The sequence below is a fragment of the Lissotriton vulgaris genome, chromosome 2_1, assembly GCF_964263255.1.
Source record: "Lissotriton vulgaris chromosome 2_1, aLisVul1.2, whole genome shotgun sequence".
Classification (NCBI taxonomy): domain Eukaryota; kingdom Metazoa; phylum Chordata; class Amphibia; order Caudata; family Salamandridae; genus Lissotriton; species Lissotriton vulgaris.
This window is the reverse complement of record NC_141687.1, coordinates 28,273,703-28,294,772: the sequence shown is the minus strand read 5'-3', so window position 1 is coordinate 28,294,772 and position 21,070 is coordinate 28,273,703. Positions and strand designations below refer to the sequence as shown.

The window sequence follows — 21,070 nt, the reverse complement described above, 5'->3', positions numbered from 1 at the left end:
AGAGACTCCGGATTATTTGATGGAGGCCTCACCTGCAAGCAGAACTCCTCGCACAGGAATTCCGACTGCTGACGGGGTGAAGTCTAATGCCGCTCGGACTTCTGCAGGAGGTGCTCTCGGTTTAGGCCCTCGGGTAGTTTCTTCGGCAAGCTTGGTGAAAGTTGCAAAGTACTTTCCTCTGTTCACTCAGACAGAGTTCTTCTTGACATCCAGAAGGAACACACTTGACCAAAGTTCTAGCACAGCATTTGATAACTTAAAAGTCTTTGTTGTCTAAGATTGCAAATCACTTTCTCCAATCAGAACCAGTTTGGTAGGGTCGGGAAGCACTTGGTTTACGAGGCGTCATCCTGGCCTTTCAGAATGAGGGGTCTGCTATCAGACTCCCAGTGGGAGATAGAGCCATCATTCTCCTTGCCAGACACGGCCCTGCTCGGATCAAAGAGTCACCCCTCCCCTCGCTTGGAATACCGATCTCTCTCTCTCTCTCCAGCCAGGTCTCACCCAGCTGGCCCTGCTGCTCCAAAACAAGACGGCTAATACGAATACTCGCAACAGCCCTGCAGCAAAGCTTTAGGCAAGAAACAACCATGCTTTTAGGAAAGGCAGTTCACAACCTGTGATACCTAAACGGTCTTTACTAAAAGGTGGCCCTCACTGGCCTGAGCATTAACATATCAAGCTCAAAGTTCCTATCAGGTTCCTAGGGCCAGATAGGGTGATAGAAAGTAATCCTTAACGAACAGGCTACACAGATGTAAGCATTAGGGTTATCCTTATTCACACAGTCATTTATATACAGGGAGCACTCTGATTAGCAGAGGCACGGCGCCTAGAACATTTACATCCAGCCAACATACAAGACAGGAAGAGTAAAGGGGAAGGGAGACCCTCGCCAAGGATGCCAGGTCTAAAACAGTCCGAAATCTCTGTAGTTTTTCCCTCTCATTCTGGGCGAAGATCTGTATGATAAGCAGTGCATCCAAAGCCACCATTTTGTGTAAACAAGTTAGTGAATCCAGCCCCTCCTCCCCCCCAGCAACAAGGATATTCTACATCAGAGGGTGCTTTGAGGCAGCAGTGATCTTCTGTGTGCTGTTTAAACTGTGTTTAATAGGGACTGTGCACTTCGTTTTTTGGCCAGGAGAGGAAGTAAAGTTTTATACAAACACTATTGTCTGGGGACAAGTTAGGCCCTTACCTGCAGAAGTCCAAAGAGTGGATTGAGCCTGTCTGTCTCCTAGGAGATTCTGAACAAAAGAAGCAGCTGCACCGTCCCAGCCCCACCACCAGGCCAGCAGACCTAGGACAGACCTAGGACAGGTGATTGGCTATTCATCTCCCAGACAACTCTGAGCACTCCCCTCACACCTACCCATGCCCATTAGCCAGATTGCAGTGAGCAGAGTCCAGGAATTGGTAAGGACGCAGACTAGTGCTGTCTCTTTCCTAAAAAAGTTAAAAAACTATTTTCCCTAGCTGTGATTACTGTCTTTGGCTGAGGTTGTTACAGTTTAAAATTGCAGTTTTAACCTTCCAGTGATTGCATATTTAATCATCTGTTTTGTGTTCAAACTTGTGGTTTTTCCTGACCTGATTGCTTCCATTTAACATGTTAATTTGTGCGATTTGCAGTCCTAAATCTCTGTAGTTTTTCCCTCTTATTCCTGGTGACAATCTTTGTTCCCGCCAAATTTCCCCTTGTCTCTGTGCTAAGACCTGTATGTTAAGTAGTGCACCCCAGCCACCATTTTGTGTTAACAAGTCAATGAATCCAGCCCCTCCCCACCCCCAGCAACAGGGATATTCTACATCAGGGAGGGCTTTGAGCCAACAGTGATCTTCCGTGTGCAGTTTAAACTGTGTTTAATAGGGACTGTGTACTTCGTTTTTTGCCCAGGAGAGGGAGTAAAGATTTAGATACACACTATTGTCAGGGGGCAAGTTAGGCCCTTACCTGCAGTAGTCCAAAGTGTTGATTGAGTCTGTCTATCTCCTAGGAGATTCTGAACAAGAGAAGCAGCTCCCCAGGCCCAGCACCCACCCCCAGGCCGGCAGATCTAGGGCTGGTGATTGGCTATTCAGCTACCAGGCAACACTGAGCCCTCCCCTCACACCTGCCCAGGCCCCTTAAGGCTTTGCTGGGTGCACCCCAAATCATTCTTCTCCATCTTGTGATTTGCAGCTTACTTGTGCCCCAGATTGCAGGAAGCAGAGTCCAGGAAGTGGTAAGGAGGTAATAGGGATGTGTCTTCACTAAAAAAGTTACAAAGCGATCTGTGATTACTGTCTTTGCCTGTGGTTGTTACAGTTTAAAATTGTAGTTTTAACCTGCCCGCGATTGCATATTTAATCTCCTGTTTTGTGTTCAAACGTGTGGTTTTTCCTGCCCATGATTGCTTCCATTTAACATGTTGAATTGTGGGATTTGCAGTCCTAAACCTTTGTAGTTTTTCCCTCTCATTCCCGGTGACTAACAGCTTTCCCTCCAAATTTCCCCTTGTCTCTGTGCTAAGACCTGTATGTTAAGCAGTGTACCCCCAGCCTCCATTTTCTGTTAACAAGTCAGTGAATCCAGTCCCTCCCTCCAGCAACAGGGATATTCTACATTAGAGGGTGCTTTGAGACAGCAGTGATATTCTGTGTGCTGTTTAAACTATTTTTAATATGGACTATGCACTTGGTTTTTGGCCAGGAGAGGGAGTGAAGTATTATACATACACTATTGTCAGGGGACAAGTTAGGCCCTTACCTGCAGAAGTCCAATGAGTGGATTGAGCCTGTCTGTCTCCTAGGAGATTCTGAACAAGAGCTGCAGTTCCCCAGTCCCAGCCCCCACCCCTAGGCCAGCAGACCTAGGACTTGTGATTGGCTATTCAGGTCCCAGGCAACTCTGAGCCCTCCCCTCACACCTGCACAGGCCCCTAAAGGCTTTGCTGGGTGCGTCCCAAATCATTCTCTTCCATCTTGTGAGTTGCAACCTACCTGTGCCACAGATTTCAGTGAGCAGAATCCAGGAAGTGGTAAGGAGGCAGACTAGTGCTGTCTCTTTCGTAAAAAAGTTAAAAAACTATTTTCCCTATCTGTAATTACTATCTTTGCCTGTGGTTGTTACAGTTTACATTTTTAGTTTTAACCTGCCCGTGATTGCATATTTATTCACTTGTTTTGTGTTTAAACTTGTGGGTTTTCCTGCCCATGATAGCTTCCATGTAACATGTTGAATTGTGGGATTTTCAGTCCTAAATCTCTGTAGTTTTTCCCTCTCATTCCCGGTGACTATCAGTTTTCCCTCCAAATTTCCCCTTGTCTCTGTGTTAAGACCTGTATATTAAGCAGTTTCCTGTCGCTGGCACTAGGCCTACCCACAGAAGTGAGGTACCATTTTTCTTGGAAGCCTTTGGGGAAAGCGGGGTGGGTGGAATTTTGTAGATCCATGCAGATTCCAGAACTTTAAACCGGAGATTTATGAGAAAAATGTTTTTAAAAAAAATAAAGTTAAAGGTCTGCAAGGGATTTTGGGTGAGGAACCTGGTGAGAGCCACACAAGTGACGCCATCCTGGATTCCTCTGAGTGTCTAATTTTCAAAAATTGTATAGGTTTGCTAGGTTTCCCTAGGTGCCGGCAGAGCTAGGGTTCAAAATCTACATCTAGGCACTTTGCAAAAAAAGGGTGAGTTTTCACTGTGAAAATGTGGTGTGTCCGTGTTGCGTTTTGAGCCGTTTCCTGTTGCGGGCACTAAGCCTACCCACACAAGAGATGTGCCATTTTCCTCGGAAGACTTTGGGGAAGGCGGGGTGGGTAGAAATTTGTGGATCCACACAGATTCCAGAACTTTCCACCACAGAAATGTGAGGAAAATGTGTTTCTTTGACACATTTTGAGGTTTGCAAGGGATTCTGGTAACAGAACATGGTAAGAGCCAGACAAGTCACCCCATCCTGGATTTCCTTGGGTGTTTGGTTTTCAAAAATGTGTATGTTTGTAAGGTTTCCCTAGGTGCCAGCAGAGCTAGGGTTCAAAATCCACAGCTAGGCACTTTGCAAAAAAAGGGTCAGTTTTCACTGTGAAAATGTGGTGTGTCCATGTTGCGTTTTGGGCCGTTTCCTGTTGTGGGCGCTCAGGCCTACCCACAAAGTGAGCACAGAAGCACAAGCGTTAAAACAAAACACAGTTAAAATACACAAAAGTTGCACAATATGGATGAGCCCTAGGGGCCACCTAAACCATATACTAAGAAAGTGGTATAAGAGATACCAATCGAAAAGGAAGTAGGCCTAGGGCCTTGGGAATAGATGGAGCTGATCGGGACTAGCAGTGACTAAGTTGGGAAAGGCCCGCGGGACTCGGGTGCAGTGTTTAAAGTGCACGCACTCACCAATGCATTGTCTATGGTGCATAAAAGTTACAAAGTTTGTTATTTAGGAACCTTCTGAGTGACCTAGAGGAGTGAAACTTAAGACACAGGCACTAGAGGTGTGTACCAGTGCGGGAACAGCGGCGTTGATGAGTTACCTCACCCACAGGAAGCGGGTGCACAGGTGCGAAGTAGTGTCGGGTTTCGTCACGCAGGTCGATGGTGCTTGGAGCTGAAGATGCTGCAGGCGGCTCGATGTGAAGAGTTCCGGTGGATCCAAGGGTGGATCTGAAGTTGTGAAGACCTGAAAGCAGAGGGGACAATGTTCAAAGTCACTAGCCAGTGACTACTGTGGAACCAGATGGGAACCAGGCGATGTTGGGAGCAAACAGGTGATGAGGTGTAGCTTCTCTCTGCAGCCACGTAGACACGAAGAGGTCGAGGACGTCCAGGAGTCAATCACGAGCTGTCCCACGCAGGCTTATCGCTGTTGGCGGTGTCAACAACTTGATTGGAGCAAACAGGCCTTGGCTAAAGCAAGCCAAGCAGGAATCGAAAAAGGCTTATCACTCGGACCAGCAAGGTCAGAGCGGGTGCTCCCCTTTTACAGGAGCGAGGGCAAGTCTGGTGCAATCAGACCCACAGTGTAGATTGTAGGTTTCTTTGCCAAGATGGCCGCTGACCACGTGGCAAGTGGCTGGGATGGCGCATCGAGTGGCACGATGCAAAAGGGCCCCACGCAGATCGTGGAGATGCTGGGGGTGTGATCTTTGGTGCTAGGGCTGCTCGGTGGTGGGGGTTCTCAGGCCCCAAAGCACAACGTCGAGGATGCCTCTGGTGCTGCGCTGTCAGCTCTTCGAGTGTCTTTCAAGATGTCCGGTCCCACGTCTCTCGGTGCCTCCACGGGTCCCTTCTTTGCAGGTACTGTGGATCGGGCTCTGAGAAGTCTGGGAGTCTGGGTCTTGTCAGGCTCTGGGCTCGGGCTCCGGCGGGAGGCGGCGGCAAAGCAGACGTCGATTCGCTGGTTGGTACCTGTGTTCACAGGGTGGCCACTCCTAGGCCATAAGGAATATTCTCTTCAGTCTTCTGAGCAGCAGAATGTCGAAGTCCAGTCTTCTTCTTTGTTTAAAGTTGATTTCAGGATGATCTGCCGTGCAATGGCACTGCTCCCACTCTTATTCCCAATCTGAGGGGTGGATCACCTACTAGGTCCCTCCTCTGGGTGGGACCAGGAAGGGGGGCGGTTACACCCCCTTTCCTTTGTCCAGCTCCTCGCCAGGCCTGGGTCTGGAAAGTCCCAGGACCGGTTTGGACTGGCTTATGCACGGGGACACCTTGTGTGCCCCGGGCATGTCTCAATCTATTCAGCCCTGTCCTACCCAATACACAAAACCCTGTCTGGGGTGGTGCTCGCACCTCCCAAGGCAGGAAACCCTTTGTCCAGGCTTCCCTCGCTGGAAGGACTCCCAGCAGCAGGGGGCCAGACTTGTGTCTGTGGTGGCAGCATCCATTTTGTGATGCTGAGGCTCTGGTTAACTTTAACCGGGGTTAAGGCTACACACATGTCGTGTCCCTCTAGAAGGGTGGAATGCTATCCCCGTCGACAGAACTGTCGAGGGGATAGTATTCCAAATCGTATGACACCTTACTTGACATGTTTTGATAAAGCCAAACCAAAGTTAGCATATAACCGCGAGGATTATAATGCACTTAAGAGTATATGGTATGGCAATATCCCGGAACAGCTAAGGGAGTTGTTCCTGACAGCTGCAGACATGCACAGCTCATGCTAGAGCACCATCTCACATGTAACCACGCACTCTGCCCCCAGGATTGCAGGGGCCTTCCATAGGAATGGCTTATAGGTTGACATGTGTCCAGTTCAGGTTAGATATAGGGATACTATATCTAAGCAAGAGGTGATTACACCAACTTACCCCAGCTGAGTGATCAGCCAGTTGTGTCAAATATGGAGGCCAGGCCAGGGGTGGCACAATACATGCTGCAGCTCCTGGTAGGCCTTGGAAATACCTATGCCCTGGGTACCTAGGGTACACTGTTACAGGGGCCAATAAGGTGAACCAGTTCCAATTCGTAATGCACCTAGAGTGCATTGACAGTAATTTAGAGAGAGAACAGCATGCTGTGGGTCTGATTATCAGGCCCACAGCCACATTAAGTCATAAACCAGTGAAGCAAAAAGCAAAAATTTGGTGTGACCATAGGATAGCAGACCCTACTCTCCTACATGGAGCCCTTGTGAAATGGTTAATATCTTTTAATCCTCATGTGGTCTTTTTTCAGGAGACCCATGTTAAGTCTAATACTCCCAAGTTGTTTATACCGAGATACTTCTCACATGCCTTTTTTTCATCAGCAGGGGTTGCCCAGAGAGGAGTTGCTATTTACTTTTCAAGAAATCTGACCTGGGAGTTCTTGCAGGTTCAAAGGGATCCCAAGGGGAGGTGGTTATGGGTAGCAGAAAAGCTACAAGGGAAAGTCATGAACTTTGTGAACTATTATGGCCCCGTCCTTGATAATAACTCTAGCTTGACAAAAATGTATGAATTCTTAAGGGGGATCCCTGGGCAGGAACCCAGATAAAGAATTTTTTACATGCTACTCCCATCGGTTCCGGACAGCATCCAGAATTGATTTTTTCCTAATATCCAGATCTCTTCAGATCTCAAAAACCCAGAGTGGATGTAATCCTTTTTCTGATCATGGCAAAATTGAACTTGAGCTGGTATTTGGAGTAATGGACGGGGAGCGTCCCAGGTGGCAGCTGGATCGCACCTTGCTCCAAAATCAGGACTGGGTTACAGGTTTTAGAGAGTGGATCGTGGAATATTTTAAAATGAATGACAACACAGCTGAACCTTTTTTAGTATGGGGTGGATTCAAAGCAGCTGCCCGCGGCCAGAATATTGCGTATACTATTGCCCAGGCGAACGACAGAAAGCTAAAAATATGTAAGCTACAATCTGTGGTAGAAAAAAAAATGCCTTGCAGCTTCAACAATACCCAAATCAACTTGAGCAAACCAAAGCACTTTTAAGGGATTTCTTTATTTTAGAGAAGATAAATAGCTCAAAAACCTACCAGCAAAAGGTTTACGAAGCTAGCCAGCTGGTAGGGAAACTACTAGCTAATTCCGTGAGAAAGAGGCAGGAGTCATCTAGGATAGTGAAAATCCGCGACCCCCAGAGTGGGCAGGAAGAAGTTAATGGTGACAAGATCTCAAGGATTTTTTGGGACCATTTCGAGAATATTTACTCCATGGAATACCAGGTAGAGGTAGAAATGATCCAGGAATAATTTTTAAATATAAAGATCCCTAGAATTTCAGAAAATCGGTCCAATCAAATCAGGCTTGAAATAAGTTCTGCTGAAATACTAGACTCTATAAAAGCAACAGTCGGGGCTAAGGCATGTGGCCAGGATGGGTATCCAATCGAATTTTATAAAGTTTTTTCAAAAGAATTATTAATACCCCTAAAAAATTATTTAACTATATTAGACTAGGAGGCCATCTACCTGCGGATTTTAAAGAATCCACAATTTTATGTTTCGTTAAAAAAAAAAAGAGGATGTGGTAATGGGGGACTGGACTCACTTAGCGGAGAGGATGGTAATACCGTCAGTAAGTATATCAGATTGTGATATTGACCTATCTCAGATCAACCAATGGTAATGCAGGTATTGGCTCATCTCAGTAAATGTCATAGTAATGCATGATACCTAGGTGAGCAGAAATTGACTATTCTCAGCAGATGCGATGGGAATGCAGAAGTTGACTAATTTCAGAACAGGGTATGCTAACATATGTATAAAAACAGAATTGAGATCTCAAAAATAACTGAGTTTATGGTAGAATTTATGTATTTGCTTGATTTACTTCTTAATTTCAAAATTAATTGCATAGAACATATTTTTTTAACCGAGTGCGCTTGCAATTTTTTGGTTTCAGAAAAAGCCAACATGACTTTTACGACCAGAACAATTAGTATGTCCCTCTTCAGGGATTACAATCACGAGATAGAACTATTTTCCGTTAAAAATTATTTTCAGTTCTACAAACAGTGTCCCGTTGCATGGTAATGCTGATATTGGCTCAGCTGGAGCTGCCCAACATTATTCAGCTGTTGACCCACATCTGAGCAAAACATGGGGATTTAGGTATTGACTCCTACACAAATAGGACTTGTGTATGCTGTTCTTGACCCGTTTCTGAATGTGCCTCTATAATGAAGGACTTGACTCCTCTCACATAGCACATGGTATTGCAGGTGCTCGCTCATCTCTGAGCAGCACGTGGTCAAGTAAGGCAGTGACCCATCTCTGACAGCGCCCTGACCCATCCGGGGGGCCATTGACATGCCCAAACCACCAAGAGAAAAGCCTGAGCATAAGCAGGTAACCTTCTAAACCCCGAGGAAAAGGTATCCCACCAAGAAAGGCGCCTCAGACTAGCTTTAGGACCACAGAGCACCACATGTAACCCCAGGTAGCCCAAACATACTGGGCGCCAGGATGCTCAGGCTACCCATGTGGCCCTGGAAGCAGCAGGAAGTGCCAACCAGCACCTGAAGCGGCACAGAGAGCAGTAAGCCTCGTGCCCTGGACACACTCGGGAAAGACTACAAGGTCTCACCACTATGCACACCATAATACTAGCATGCAATCCAAACATTACTGGCTACAGGTGTGGCCAAAGGCAAGACAAAGAGCTCAAGAAGGTGTCCCACCCACCTTCACCCCCAAGTGGGCCTCCCCACAGTGACACGAGAGGGCAGCTGCCAACAAACAGGGTTGCAGTAGGGTGCTGGCCTAAAATGAATTATTATCCTGACTGAACCTGGCTGCCTGCTCGCAAATGCAAGCCAGGAAATCATCCCCAATTTACAGACGAAGCCCCCTGTCCCACCAATGGAGAAGAGACCAGGGGGAAAAAGTCCACTCTCTCCACTTGTGCTGAACACTCTGCTCCAGTGCAGAGGTGAGTTACAGCCCTCCTGGGCTAAAACAAGAGACACAGCGGCTGAAAACAGGATGAGTGCATATGGACCCCTCTAATGGCTCTTCCCCAGAGAGTGGTGGAAGGGGTTAGTGTCTGTGATAAGATAAATGTTTTATTATGTATAGTTAGTTAAAACCAGTACAATCGTTACAAATGTGATAAAAAAGTCTGTATAATTGTCGTTATCAAAGTCCGTGTGGTAAGGGACCGAAAGAATCTGTCTTTCAGTTTTCCCTAGGCCCAAAGTTTGTCCATTAGGTGCCGGAACCAGTGCTTGCCGCAGGTTGTAGATTGGGTAAATTTTGCTCTATCGTGGTGAGATACTTAACATATCTGCAGTTCAATTTTGTGTTTGCAGGGTTCACACATGCAAGCACAGCCTGCCTGCGCGTGCTGGTCCCTAGCTGCTTGAACTGGTCCCTTAGTAGCTGTCGGCGGGCTTGTCGGAGTTCTTCGCAAAGACAGGTCATGTGAAGTATGTCACCCGTAGCTAGATTGCAGAGCGGACAGACTTCATGGCCATTGCTCCTTAGCCATGGTAGTTGATGCTCTCTGGTAGGCAAGATCCCCAGTCTGTATTTCAAAAACTTCAGTTTAGTGATTTTTGGGTAGCTCTGGCTGAAGTAAAGTTGTGGTCTCAGGGATTTGTACGTATTCAGTGTCATCCACGCATGGTTTCTTTTAGAAAAGGCGGCCTTGTCCTCTATTAGGGAAAGAGTTTTTACGTTTTTCCAGACCGCTTTTTTAAACGGGTTGTGCCCCAATTGCATGGCCCAGAGTGAGGAAGCCTTGACAGCCCCCAATGCTGCCTTCAGGTAGGAGCGTGCTTGAGATATGTCCCTGCTTTGTATGTCTTGCCACAGCATCGCGTTTAAGGTGTCATTGGAGGCAGAGCGGAGTTTGTGGCAGCAGAAAATGTAGGCTCCTTGTCTTGCAAGGTCTTGTTTTGTTAGGCCGAACTCCAACCTTATTTGGGCGGGCGAGGTATAAGACGGAAGTGAGAACAGAGTTCTGTATGCTTTTGCCTGGATGGTGTCTAGGTTCCTGGAGTATCTACCTCGTAGTGCCTCGCTGCCGTAGTAAATTGAGGGGAGCAGTTTGGCCTGAATGACTTTTAAGTATGGTGTTAGGGTTGGCCCTGCTAGTTGGTTTGCAAGATTTTTCAGTGTGATGGGTGAGTGTCTGTGAGGTCATCTTGATGGTCTGGAAGATGAATTACCTCTGCTTGTAAGAAAGGGGACGTAGAAGGTAATCCCTCATCTCAGACCCGACATGGCCGTGCAGGTATTGGCTCTTCTCAGAGTGGGTTATGGTAATGCAGGGTGTTGACTCCTCAAGAGCACAGTAACGCAAGTATTGGTCTGTTTCTGAGCAAGCGATTCTAAGGCAGGAGTTGACTTCTTCCGCACAGGAGGTGGTAGTGCAGGTCCTGACTCCTCTCTGAACATCACATGGGCACTGCAGATGAGGACCCTTGCAGGAAGAGACCCTTTGCCTACAGGCTTTCTCCTATGATGCCAGGCGCTGGCAGTCAGACTGAAGGGGGTCTCTGGACTGATAACTAGGCAAGGGAATGAGACTGCAAACCAACAGACCAAACCCAACTGCCTGAAGCTATTTCTATAACGTGGCGAAAAATCTCAACTATAAAAAAGGGGTAAATATATCACCTCATCCAAGAGGAGCTAAGTCTAGTGTGCAGTTAGGACGCTTGTATAGGACATAGTGGGTATCAACTTTCATATTGTCAAAGTGTATATCTTCAGTGTATTGTAATTATCTGTAATACGCAATTATGTCAGTATACATAAATTAGTCATAAATAGTCCGAAAAATGTATACACGGAAGAAACATTGTATATAAAATAACACATACCCCTACTGACCGAAGTAGGGGTATGTGTTAGATGTTGTACATAATAGGCCCCACATTATCATGAATTAATTCAGCACAACACTCATTCATTCATTCACTCACTCACTCACTCAAACACATGAGCAAAACAAAGACTAGACTGGTTGATTCAACAAATACCAAATATTCACAAAAACCTTGAATGCTCAAACATACAAACAAGAAAGTATTTATACATTATTTCCTATGCAATGCTGTATTAATGTCAGCAGTTACTATTATTGTATCTTTTTTTTTAAATTGTACAAAAACATGTTTTGTTATCCAGTCTTGTTCAGATAATACACTGACGCGCGTTTCTGTGATAGACCCAAGAGAAGGGTCCCACCTTCTCCAGGGCGCTTCGAGAATGGAGTTTAAGGGGCAGCAAGAGCACGTGGTTTCTGAGCATGGCCCCACAAACGGCCTACATTGGCTGGATGCGGAGCCTCATTGACGCATCTACCTGGCTAGAGATGTAGAGGAAATATGGCTCTGGCCCAATGGCACAATGGTATAGAAAGAGCCCTAGGATATCCGGGCGTAGTTTATTTGAGAGGAAAATATATATTTATGTGGAGACATCCAAATAAAGCGTGGATTAAATTAATACCTTCATGGATGGAAGATACACGATCGGAGTGGGATCCATATCACTGCGATGCCATCGCTACCGTGGGCAGGATTTCCAGGTAAGGCAATATGGTAAGATACAATCAATAAACATACAGACACATGCAGGCACAGATGGATGGCTGCCAGCTGGATGCATACCAACTGCTATGATCTTGAGACATCATTTGCAATGTACACTAGTCTGCATACATCAACACTTCCAAGTTTAGGTTTCCAAACAAAAAATGAAGTTATAAAGAGACAATTGTTCTGTTTTCCTGCTTTAAGTGAATTCTGTGTGCTTCCGATTTGCATTTCACAACAGCACAGTTTGTAAATGCCGTCTTTATACACACACTATGTTCTTTGGCAGTCTTTTTTTAGGTCTCGCTGATTAAGCGCGCATGCGCTGTCAGCGAGACATTTAGTAACCGGCTTTTTGAAGGGCTTTCTCCAGCCACCAGCGAGGAGGTGCAGCTTCAGAGCACAGGAACAAGAGGATGCCTTCTGGTCTTGCTTCTCCTTTTATCCGTCTTCAGGGCGGGCGTAAACCTGCTCCTGCCTGCCCCAAGGGCGTGGCCAGCCGCGTCAGTGTCTGGGCCAGCCCACTCTAGGGCGGGAAAACACGCGCCCCGGCTACGCCGCTTCGGGCATACCAGCCGAGACTCGCTTCCCGCCCAAGATGGCTTCCCGGGGGGATCGTGGTACTCCGCCATACGTTCGGGGGGACCGAGTGGTCGCCCCTTTCCAGGCGCCATCTCCCGGGCACCCTTATAGCCGCAATGACTTTCACTTTCGCGACACCGATGGCCGCGCGGCCAATGCTTGTTTGATAGTAGGTGGCGTTTGGATTTGTTGTGGTTACCTTAAATAAGAACACTCTACGGAAAAAAACATGAGCAAGATAAACTGCCCTTTGTTGTGCAAAATGTGTAGGCATAGTGCACACCAGGAAAAAGGGAAGCCCAGCCTTTTTTGTGTTGTTTCACTCTGAGAATTAAAAGCTGTCTCACCTGTCAGATACTATTAATAAGAGCACTGTTGAAGACAATGCTGGCATTATAACTACACCAACTCTGCCAAAGTAAAACAAGATGGGACACGGTTTAGGGTATTCTGAGATGGATTTAACACCCACCACGGTGGCGGAGTGTGGTCTAACTGCAGAGTGCAAAGTAGTACCGAAGCATCTGACATGCATCTAACCAAACCTTTCGTGACATTTCCATCTTCCTGGGTCAAGCAATTTATGGAACCCAATGTTCATAGCATCTAATGTGAAGCAAAGAGGCTGCTTGCCAGACTCATCTAGCTTGTGCTCAGTCTCTGGTTTTGCTACTCGCGCCCTCCACCTTGAAAGCATGCATAGAAAGGCTTGTCCTTTCAGAGTGTGCTTTCTATTTTTTCACCTGGTAATCATACATTTGACAGGGATCTGTTCTCTTCACCCTCCCTGTTCCCCCCCAATTATTATCACAAAGCAATTTACACTGAGAACTTGGCAATGTGGCATGCCTGGGTCTCATATCACCGTTCTGTTTGACATGACTGAAGCACTTTTATTTTAGCAGACATGTACTTATTAACATTCAGGGCATGCCCTTCTTTCACAGCATTGCACAGTAACTTAGCACAGCACCTGGTTACTCATTTTGGGAACCAATAGACAAAAACGTGGTTTTCTGTTCCAAAGTACCTCGTAGTGACTTAGGGCCAGATGCATCAAAGGGTTTTGCCCATTCTGTATCTATGGGAAAATGTGTTCATGCATATGGCTTTTAGCACCTAGAGGATTCACAATTAGAGCTATGTAAATCCAGCACTTGCTTGCCCCACCCTCCACCCATGTTTAGCATTTACTCCAATACCTGCTTTGCCCAATGAGCTCGAGGTCACTTCGGAACACGGGAAACGTTGTTACTCCAGGTCTGCAAGCATGTTGGGAAGAGAAAGCATGGCTTTTACTCGTGGCTCATGTGGCTGTATTTCTAGGAAGTGCAACTATATGTACGACGTACCCTCTCCAGACATGCCCTCATAAAACTTGGATGGACACATTTGCCCCGCATTGATACTATAGGTGACAGAATGTCCCATGGTTATTTTAGGAAAGAAGATTAATGGTGGATATATGACGACATGATGAGCTTTCCCAACCCTAGGTCGGGGTGCTTATTTATGGAAGGGTACAAGCAGCTGTGATTACTTCATATTTGTATGACTTTACTCCAATGTATGTTTTAATGAGTGTTTTGAACACTATGCTAAGCTTGTTTAAATATAGATATCTAAAAATCTACTGAACGGATTTACACTGAATGACAAAAAGCACACTTTCTGGACCAACATGTAGCTTTCTGCCAAATTTGGTGTAATTTCATTCAGCAGTTTGAGCTGTAGTTGTGTTAAAAAAATGAAAACTGCCTACACACTTAACATGGGAAAAAGGCATTTAGGGACCCCCTCTTTTTTCTTGGCCCCACTTGACGGATCACCAGAAAACTCACGCATCTTATACCGCTGATCCTACCACCACCCCCAATAAACCCACCCCAATGCCTTCTTCCCCAATCCATCAACACCCTAACTCTACCAACATCATTAACCCTTTGCCCTCCTGGCCCCTGCTTAAAGACTTGACAACCCCCACCAATACCTTAATAGAATCCAGACTGGATGAGATTACAAAAAACTTGCAAGATCTCAAAACAGACTTATCTAGACTTATTAGCATCACAACAGAGATGACCAATTTTCAATTTCCTAATAGGAACCAGAGGATGAATACTTTCATTAAAGACCAACCCTCCAGCCACCACGCCATTTCTCCAATACTGCTCCCTTCCAAGTTGACTTTTCCTTCCACTTCGCTTCGCCCATGCAACAGAGTTGGACAATAGACCTGATCCCAATGTGCCCACGAGACCAATAGACAGTAAGTACCTCTACACGACAATGATATCCAAACCCTCCTCTTATCATATAACTCTTCACTCCTTGATAATATTTATACTTGGGAACCAATCCATTCCAACCCAGCAAGCCCTAATAGAGCACCTATGCTCATCCATAGAGAAGTCAACATGCTTAACCTCAGGCGAGTTATCCTTACACAGATTACCCAGGCACACCACAAACCCCAATTGAAATGCATGCTAATCAATTGCAGATCCGCTTCAAGACATAAATAAATAAATCGCAAATCATACGTTCTTATATAGCGCCTTTCACCGTAAGGTCTCAAGGCGCTTGCTTTGGGAACCCGTCCAGGCTTTTGCCTGCGAGATAACCCCTACAGGGCATTCCCAAGGTGAAAGCCAGGCATCCCATCGTGGTGGGGCCATAGTGGAGATTAAGCAAGCTATTGCCCAGAGTTGCAGAGTGTGAACCCATGATTCGAGTAGGCACCGAGGCAAGAATTATCAAGTCCGTGGACCTTTTGAGCTCAAGACCCTGCAGCATCGGGGATTGAACCCTAGTCCTGGGTCTGACCTCTGCATCTGGGTCTGCCTCCTCTAACCGGTAAGCCACACTTCTCCTGCAGGAGATATTGGTGACCTTACACTCGTACATGATATTGACGTTCTAACCTGACTAAAACCTGGTTATATGACTCCTCTGCTCCTATCTTTGACATACTAGTCCCTCCTAACCATGGCATCACTAGATTGGATAGACCCAATAGACCATTTGGAGGCAATACTTCAATACTCAGCATCAACCTGTCAGTTAACGTGCACATTCCCCCATTCAATCCACCTGCAAATACGTATGCCTCAATATTGCATGCAACAAAAGGCCTCTATGCAAGCTACACACAATCTACTATCCTCCATGGAGACAATCTTGCTTTCAAAGTACAAATCATGTAACCCATTGTAACAAACACAGGTCAGCATTGTACTCAAATCTTCCCCAGAGACTTCAACCTCCACTCGAATGATATGCATGCTCCTACAGTTAACAACTTTAAAACATTCCTTGATGACCTCAACTTGACCTCTACTTGACCCAATTTTGTGACAGCCAGACACACCAACGGGTCGACCGTAATTCTTATCATTGCGAAACCCAGTTCAATTCAATTGGAACCTATTCTCCCTTGTAACTGGACCGACCACCACTGCATTACATTCTTCATCACAGAAGCTGTGATAACTAACACAGCTCAGTTAAGGAAACCCAGACTTTTGAAAAGGAGCATGCATATAACATCAACGGTAATGAATTTCAGCCACAATATCCTGCTCCTCCTGGGGAGATGTCAGGTGTCCATGATCTCACAAATTACCATGAAGTCTGTTCTTGACTAGATCTCCCCATTACAACCTCAATACAGAAAGAGGCAACTTGAGGCTAGCTGAACATCAGTGGAGACCTGTTCGGTCCCTTGTACACCTCAAGCTCTTGAGATCATTGAGGAACACATACTAAAAAATCCTCAGAATTTCAAAAGCAAATTTCTTCAGAAACCAACTGGATCAAGCCAGTAACTCACCCAAAAAATGATTTCAAGTCATAAAAGTACAACCAAACTTCTCTCCCAATCCGCCCCTTGTTGTATCCTGTCTGCTACCAAACTGCAAGGAAGTTACCTCCTCCTTTCTTCAGAAGACAGAAAGCATAAGAAATAATCTGCACATGGCTTTGGAATAACGTCCTCTTCTCCCACCTCAAACCATCTTTTCTGCCTCCCGGACTACTGTTCCCTCTTGTCCCCCTGGGCACATCCCCAAAAATGAAGCCTCATGGAGCTCTTTCAAAACTTTTGAGTAAAGTGCCATTCACAAGAATCTTGCAACACTGAAACCCTTAAACCATCACACCTTCAATACTACCAGTTTGGACCAAGATTGTTAATGCCTCCTTCCTCCAAGGCACTATCCCTAATTGCCCAAAGTCCAGTCAGGTTACACTCATCATAAAAAATAATTTCAATCCTACTTCCGTCCAGGGAACAGTACCGAATCGGCTATGACACACAGAGTGGACGATGCACAAAAATGCTAGATTTTATTTTTTAAACATTTCTTTATTGGTTTTCATTTGACAACCAGTAGTCACATATATAAGGAGTATACAGTAAAATTATTGATTACCGTTTAACCGCTTCTCACCAGCTGTGTTTTACCTTTCCTTCAGCATTCCCATGTATTATTTCATATACACCAAATCAAGTGAACTTAAACTCTAAACCCCCCCTCCTTAGTTAGCTTCAAATTTGTAGATGTTCCATGTGTTACACTGGGTGTCAGTACTGGGTGGCAATATTCTATTCCAATATGGATTACATTCCCTTCATCCATTACTATTCTGAGTGTTACTAGTATATTCATTTGTCCTCCGATTGTTTCCCACACCTCTTGCCTATCAGGATCTTGCAGTGTAGTTTGGCCCGGACCTATCAATTCTTGTATCATAGTTCCCCAGGATAACAGCACCTCTGGCTATTTCTCATCTCTCCTCATTTTCCTCATTTGTTCCTCTTCTACTGTTGCCCATTCTTTAAGGTCAACCTCAAATTTGTCCCTAATAGGGCCTCTTTAGATTAGAATAAATCTTGCCTTTGAATATTTCTTGAGTTATCGTCTGCATTCGATACGGTTGGGCATGACAACCTACTAGACGTTTTGGAACACTGTATGTGACTAACAGGATCAGTCCTAAACTGGTTCACCTCTTATCTCCAAAACAGGACTCAAAACGTCAACGTTAATCATTCACTATTGCAGACCACAGGGCTCCTCCCTCTCGCCCACTCTTTTGAACCTGTTCATGGAGCCTCAAACAGAACATCTACTACCACTTGTACGCTGACGACACCAAATTATATTTAAAAGTCTCACACCAGAAGACATCAATTCCCTAAACACAACTGTACAGAAAACTCAAAATTGTCTGGCATCCAATCACCTGAAACGAAATACTCGAAAAGATTAATTCCTCCTATTTGTCTCACCCAACCAGTCACCTGTCATTAAAGAATGGCTGAAACATCTAACAGCCCTCAACTGTATTCCACAAGTCCTTGATTCCATGAGATCCTAGAAATAACTCTCAACAAGAACCTCAAACGGTAGAAGCACATCAGTGCTGCCAACTAAGCATTGAATCACAAAATGAACATTCTAACAAAATTAAAGCACCCCTCCATGACTTCAAGTATGGAGTACAGGCCAAAGTGATTCCCAGGTTGGACTATGGAAGTGCAACCATCTGTGGCCTGCCCAGATTCAAAATGACTCCTCTAAGGGCCTCGCTCCACTCTGCTGCACGGTCCAGCTCAATAAGAAACAACCACCACATCACCCCCAATCTGAAATCCCTCAAGTTGCTCCCTTATGAAGCAAGAATACAGCAAAAAATGACCTGCATGACAGAAAAAGGCCTCCATCTCAAAACTCTTAAATATCTCGCTCAGAAGCTTCAACTTTTCGATGGCTGCAGATCTTCATGAAGCTCCAACACCTTACTTCTGAAACCTCAGAGATTCTGCAAGAAGGAAACTTACAACCAATCTTTCTCTGGGATTGCCCTTAGAATGTGGAACTAGCTCCCTGAAGTCAGAATAAATTCCTGAATTGTATCCTTTAAGAAAGAAGCCAAAGTACTCCTTAAGAACAGATTTCTGCCCTAGACCTCTTTTTGTATGCATCCCAATTCCTCAATCACACTCATGACTACTGCTCACCTTCTATTTGACTGTTTTCGACTGATCAGTCCAGACATTATTTCCCTCCCATTCCTTGATTCTGCCTGATCCTGTAGTTTTCTTGACTGTGATCCTATTGTTTTTATTGGTTATTTGCATCTGCTCTCTGGACATTTGTAAAGTGTACCCTCCCTTTTCTGGGTACTACCTTATCCTGTGTTTTTCTCGAATATGATATGATTGTTATTGTTTGTTCTCTGCTCTCTGTAAATAAATTAATGTGTATTAAAATGTGAATGAAGGAGAGGTCCAAAAGGTAAAATGAGGGTCCACTTTCTATGCCATGGGGCCCACTCTTCTCCCAGGACTTGCTGGGTTACATGTGTGATTTCTATTTTTCCAAAATTATCCACCTACTCCAACTGAGAGAGAGGGTGGATGGGCCAGGCAAGAACACGGATAACAACAGAAGGAAAGAGGTCATGTGGGGGCAAGCAACATAGACAAGGGAGTGAGGGGACAGGAACTGGTGAACAGTACCCCGGGCAACAGGAAAAAGATAAAAACAACTTAGTTGTCTAACAAAAAGGGCTTTTCAGAAGTGTGGGAGATCTGAAGAATGCCAGCATGGGGAAAACACTACACAATACATCTCCTCACTTATAAAGAAGAAGGAGCCAGCTGAAAAGACACAGTGTGATAGAGTGCTTAAATACAAAGCAAAAAGTAGCACCTAAAAATATGGTAGTGTAAAGACACTAGCAATGCTTGATACAAGGGAGGGACAAACACATGATGAGGAATCAACAGGAGCTGACCACTAAAAAGCAGCAAATGGGAGTGACAGTGACGCCAACTAAAGTTAAGCAAAAGGAGGACTCTAAGCCCACTGATAGTAAACATGTCAGTATACACTGTGACCATCATTGAGTGTGTGCTCAGAGTGTAGTTGTTATAGGTACTGCAAGAGTAATTGTATTCTGTGTGTACCTGTCTCGTATCACCCAGTTTGCAAACTCACGTATTTTCCTTATCCCCCAGGTACTGGTAGATGATGCCAGGATTCTTCACACCTTTCATGGCCTTCTTGGGTAGTTCATAGAAGAAATAGGGAGGTAGCTTGGAATCAAACTGAGTCTCCTCATCACAACATACAAGGCCTGGGTAGTGCATCATCATCCGTGCTGCAAGATTCACTTTTCTGCCGATGACTACATGGGTTGGAAGAGAAAAGAAGAGACATCTTAAACATGCACAACTCATGGCAGTAACATACCAAGTTACCTTGTCCTGTCAAAACTTCCAATTCTGTTATTTATACAGATACCCCAATTTACATAGAAAATCAAAAAATATTTTTCTAGCTGATTTTCTGTTGTTAATATTTGCATGTACATCCAGATTCAATGCAATACTGCGCTGACAGTAACTAAAGATCACATTGTCTATTATTGCCCTCCAGCCCATATCTAAAAAAGTTAACATTGAGGCAAGGTGAACTGGTATGGTAATGGGCTAGGCATACAACAGGATTCTCTACATTTACTTGTCACATCATACAAGTTATGCATCATTATTATCGTGCCCATAAAATATCTCCCTATATTGCCCAGTACATTCAAAACTACACTGATAATGAATGGAGTTACTGGGATAAAATGTTTTACAACAGAGTGCAATAGCTCAAGCTGGAACTGTAGTGCACCCTTGGGTGATCTGTCAAATACACTGTTAGAAGGATGAAAACTCCATAAGCATGGTCACTCAAAAGAAAACAGACAACCACCTACCATTCACTAGGCAAATGATAGCTCAAGCAGCTTTCATAATGAACCCTTCGGTCCCTACCAAACACGCGTCAGAAGAATGAGCACTCCCTAAGTGTGATCACTCATCAAGGAAAGTGGTGATTACCTCAAAACAGACACCCGCCTAGCATTCACTAGGTGTTAGACCTGATACTCTTCAGCTAGTGTTTCCCAAAACTTTTTGCCTTTTCCTTCTGGATGTGGCTGATTCTCCTGTAGTAGCCTTGGGCATCTGGGCACTTTGGCACTGTAAATGCAGTATGAAAGGCACAGGCCCTACCTATGGCTGTTAGGAAGTGGTGCTTACCTGATGTTTTTAAAACATGAGTCAAGCATGAGTCCGGGTTGCCAATGCAGGTTGGTGTGTGAGCAATTGCACTTATGCTCCGGCTGGCTTCACTAAATCATTAGCCAATCCTGAGGGGACCTTTCACTATCACTAGAGCACCCATGGGTAAGTCCTAAGGGATGAAGCAAGTGGAGGGTGGAAGGCATACACATACACATATGTATACCCCTCCCAGGTAGTGAAGAATACCCATGTGAGTTTTACCTACCTATGAGGTTTACATGAGGGGAATGACTGAAATTTCAGGCTACAATAATGGATTGCAGCGGAGCAACATCATAATGGATTCAACATGACAACCACTCTCTTGTTGTAAAGGTGATTTTGTCATTAATAGCTGAGAAATTCCACTTTTAGAAAGTGGGCATTTCTGT

At 45.1% G+C, this 21,070-nt stretch overlaps 1 protein-coding gene across 1 annotated transcript in view; it reads right to left on the bottom strand.

Annotated features, from left to right (window-relative positions):
• Window positions 1–21,070, bottom strand: part of LOC147729493 (uncharacterized) — a 2,015,126-nt gene that overhangs the window by 688,557 nt on the left and 1,305,499 nt on the right. Inside the window, 1 exon segment of the mRNA XM_086954003.1 lies at window positions 19,561–19,750. Within this exon segment, the coding sequence (XP_086810129.1) occupies window positions 19,561–19,750 (190 nt within the window).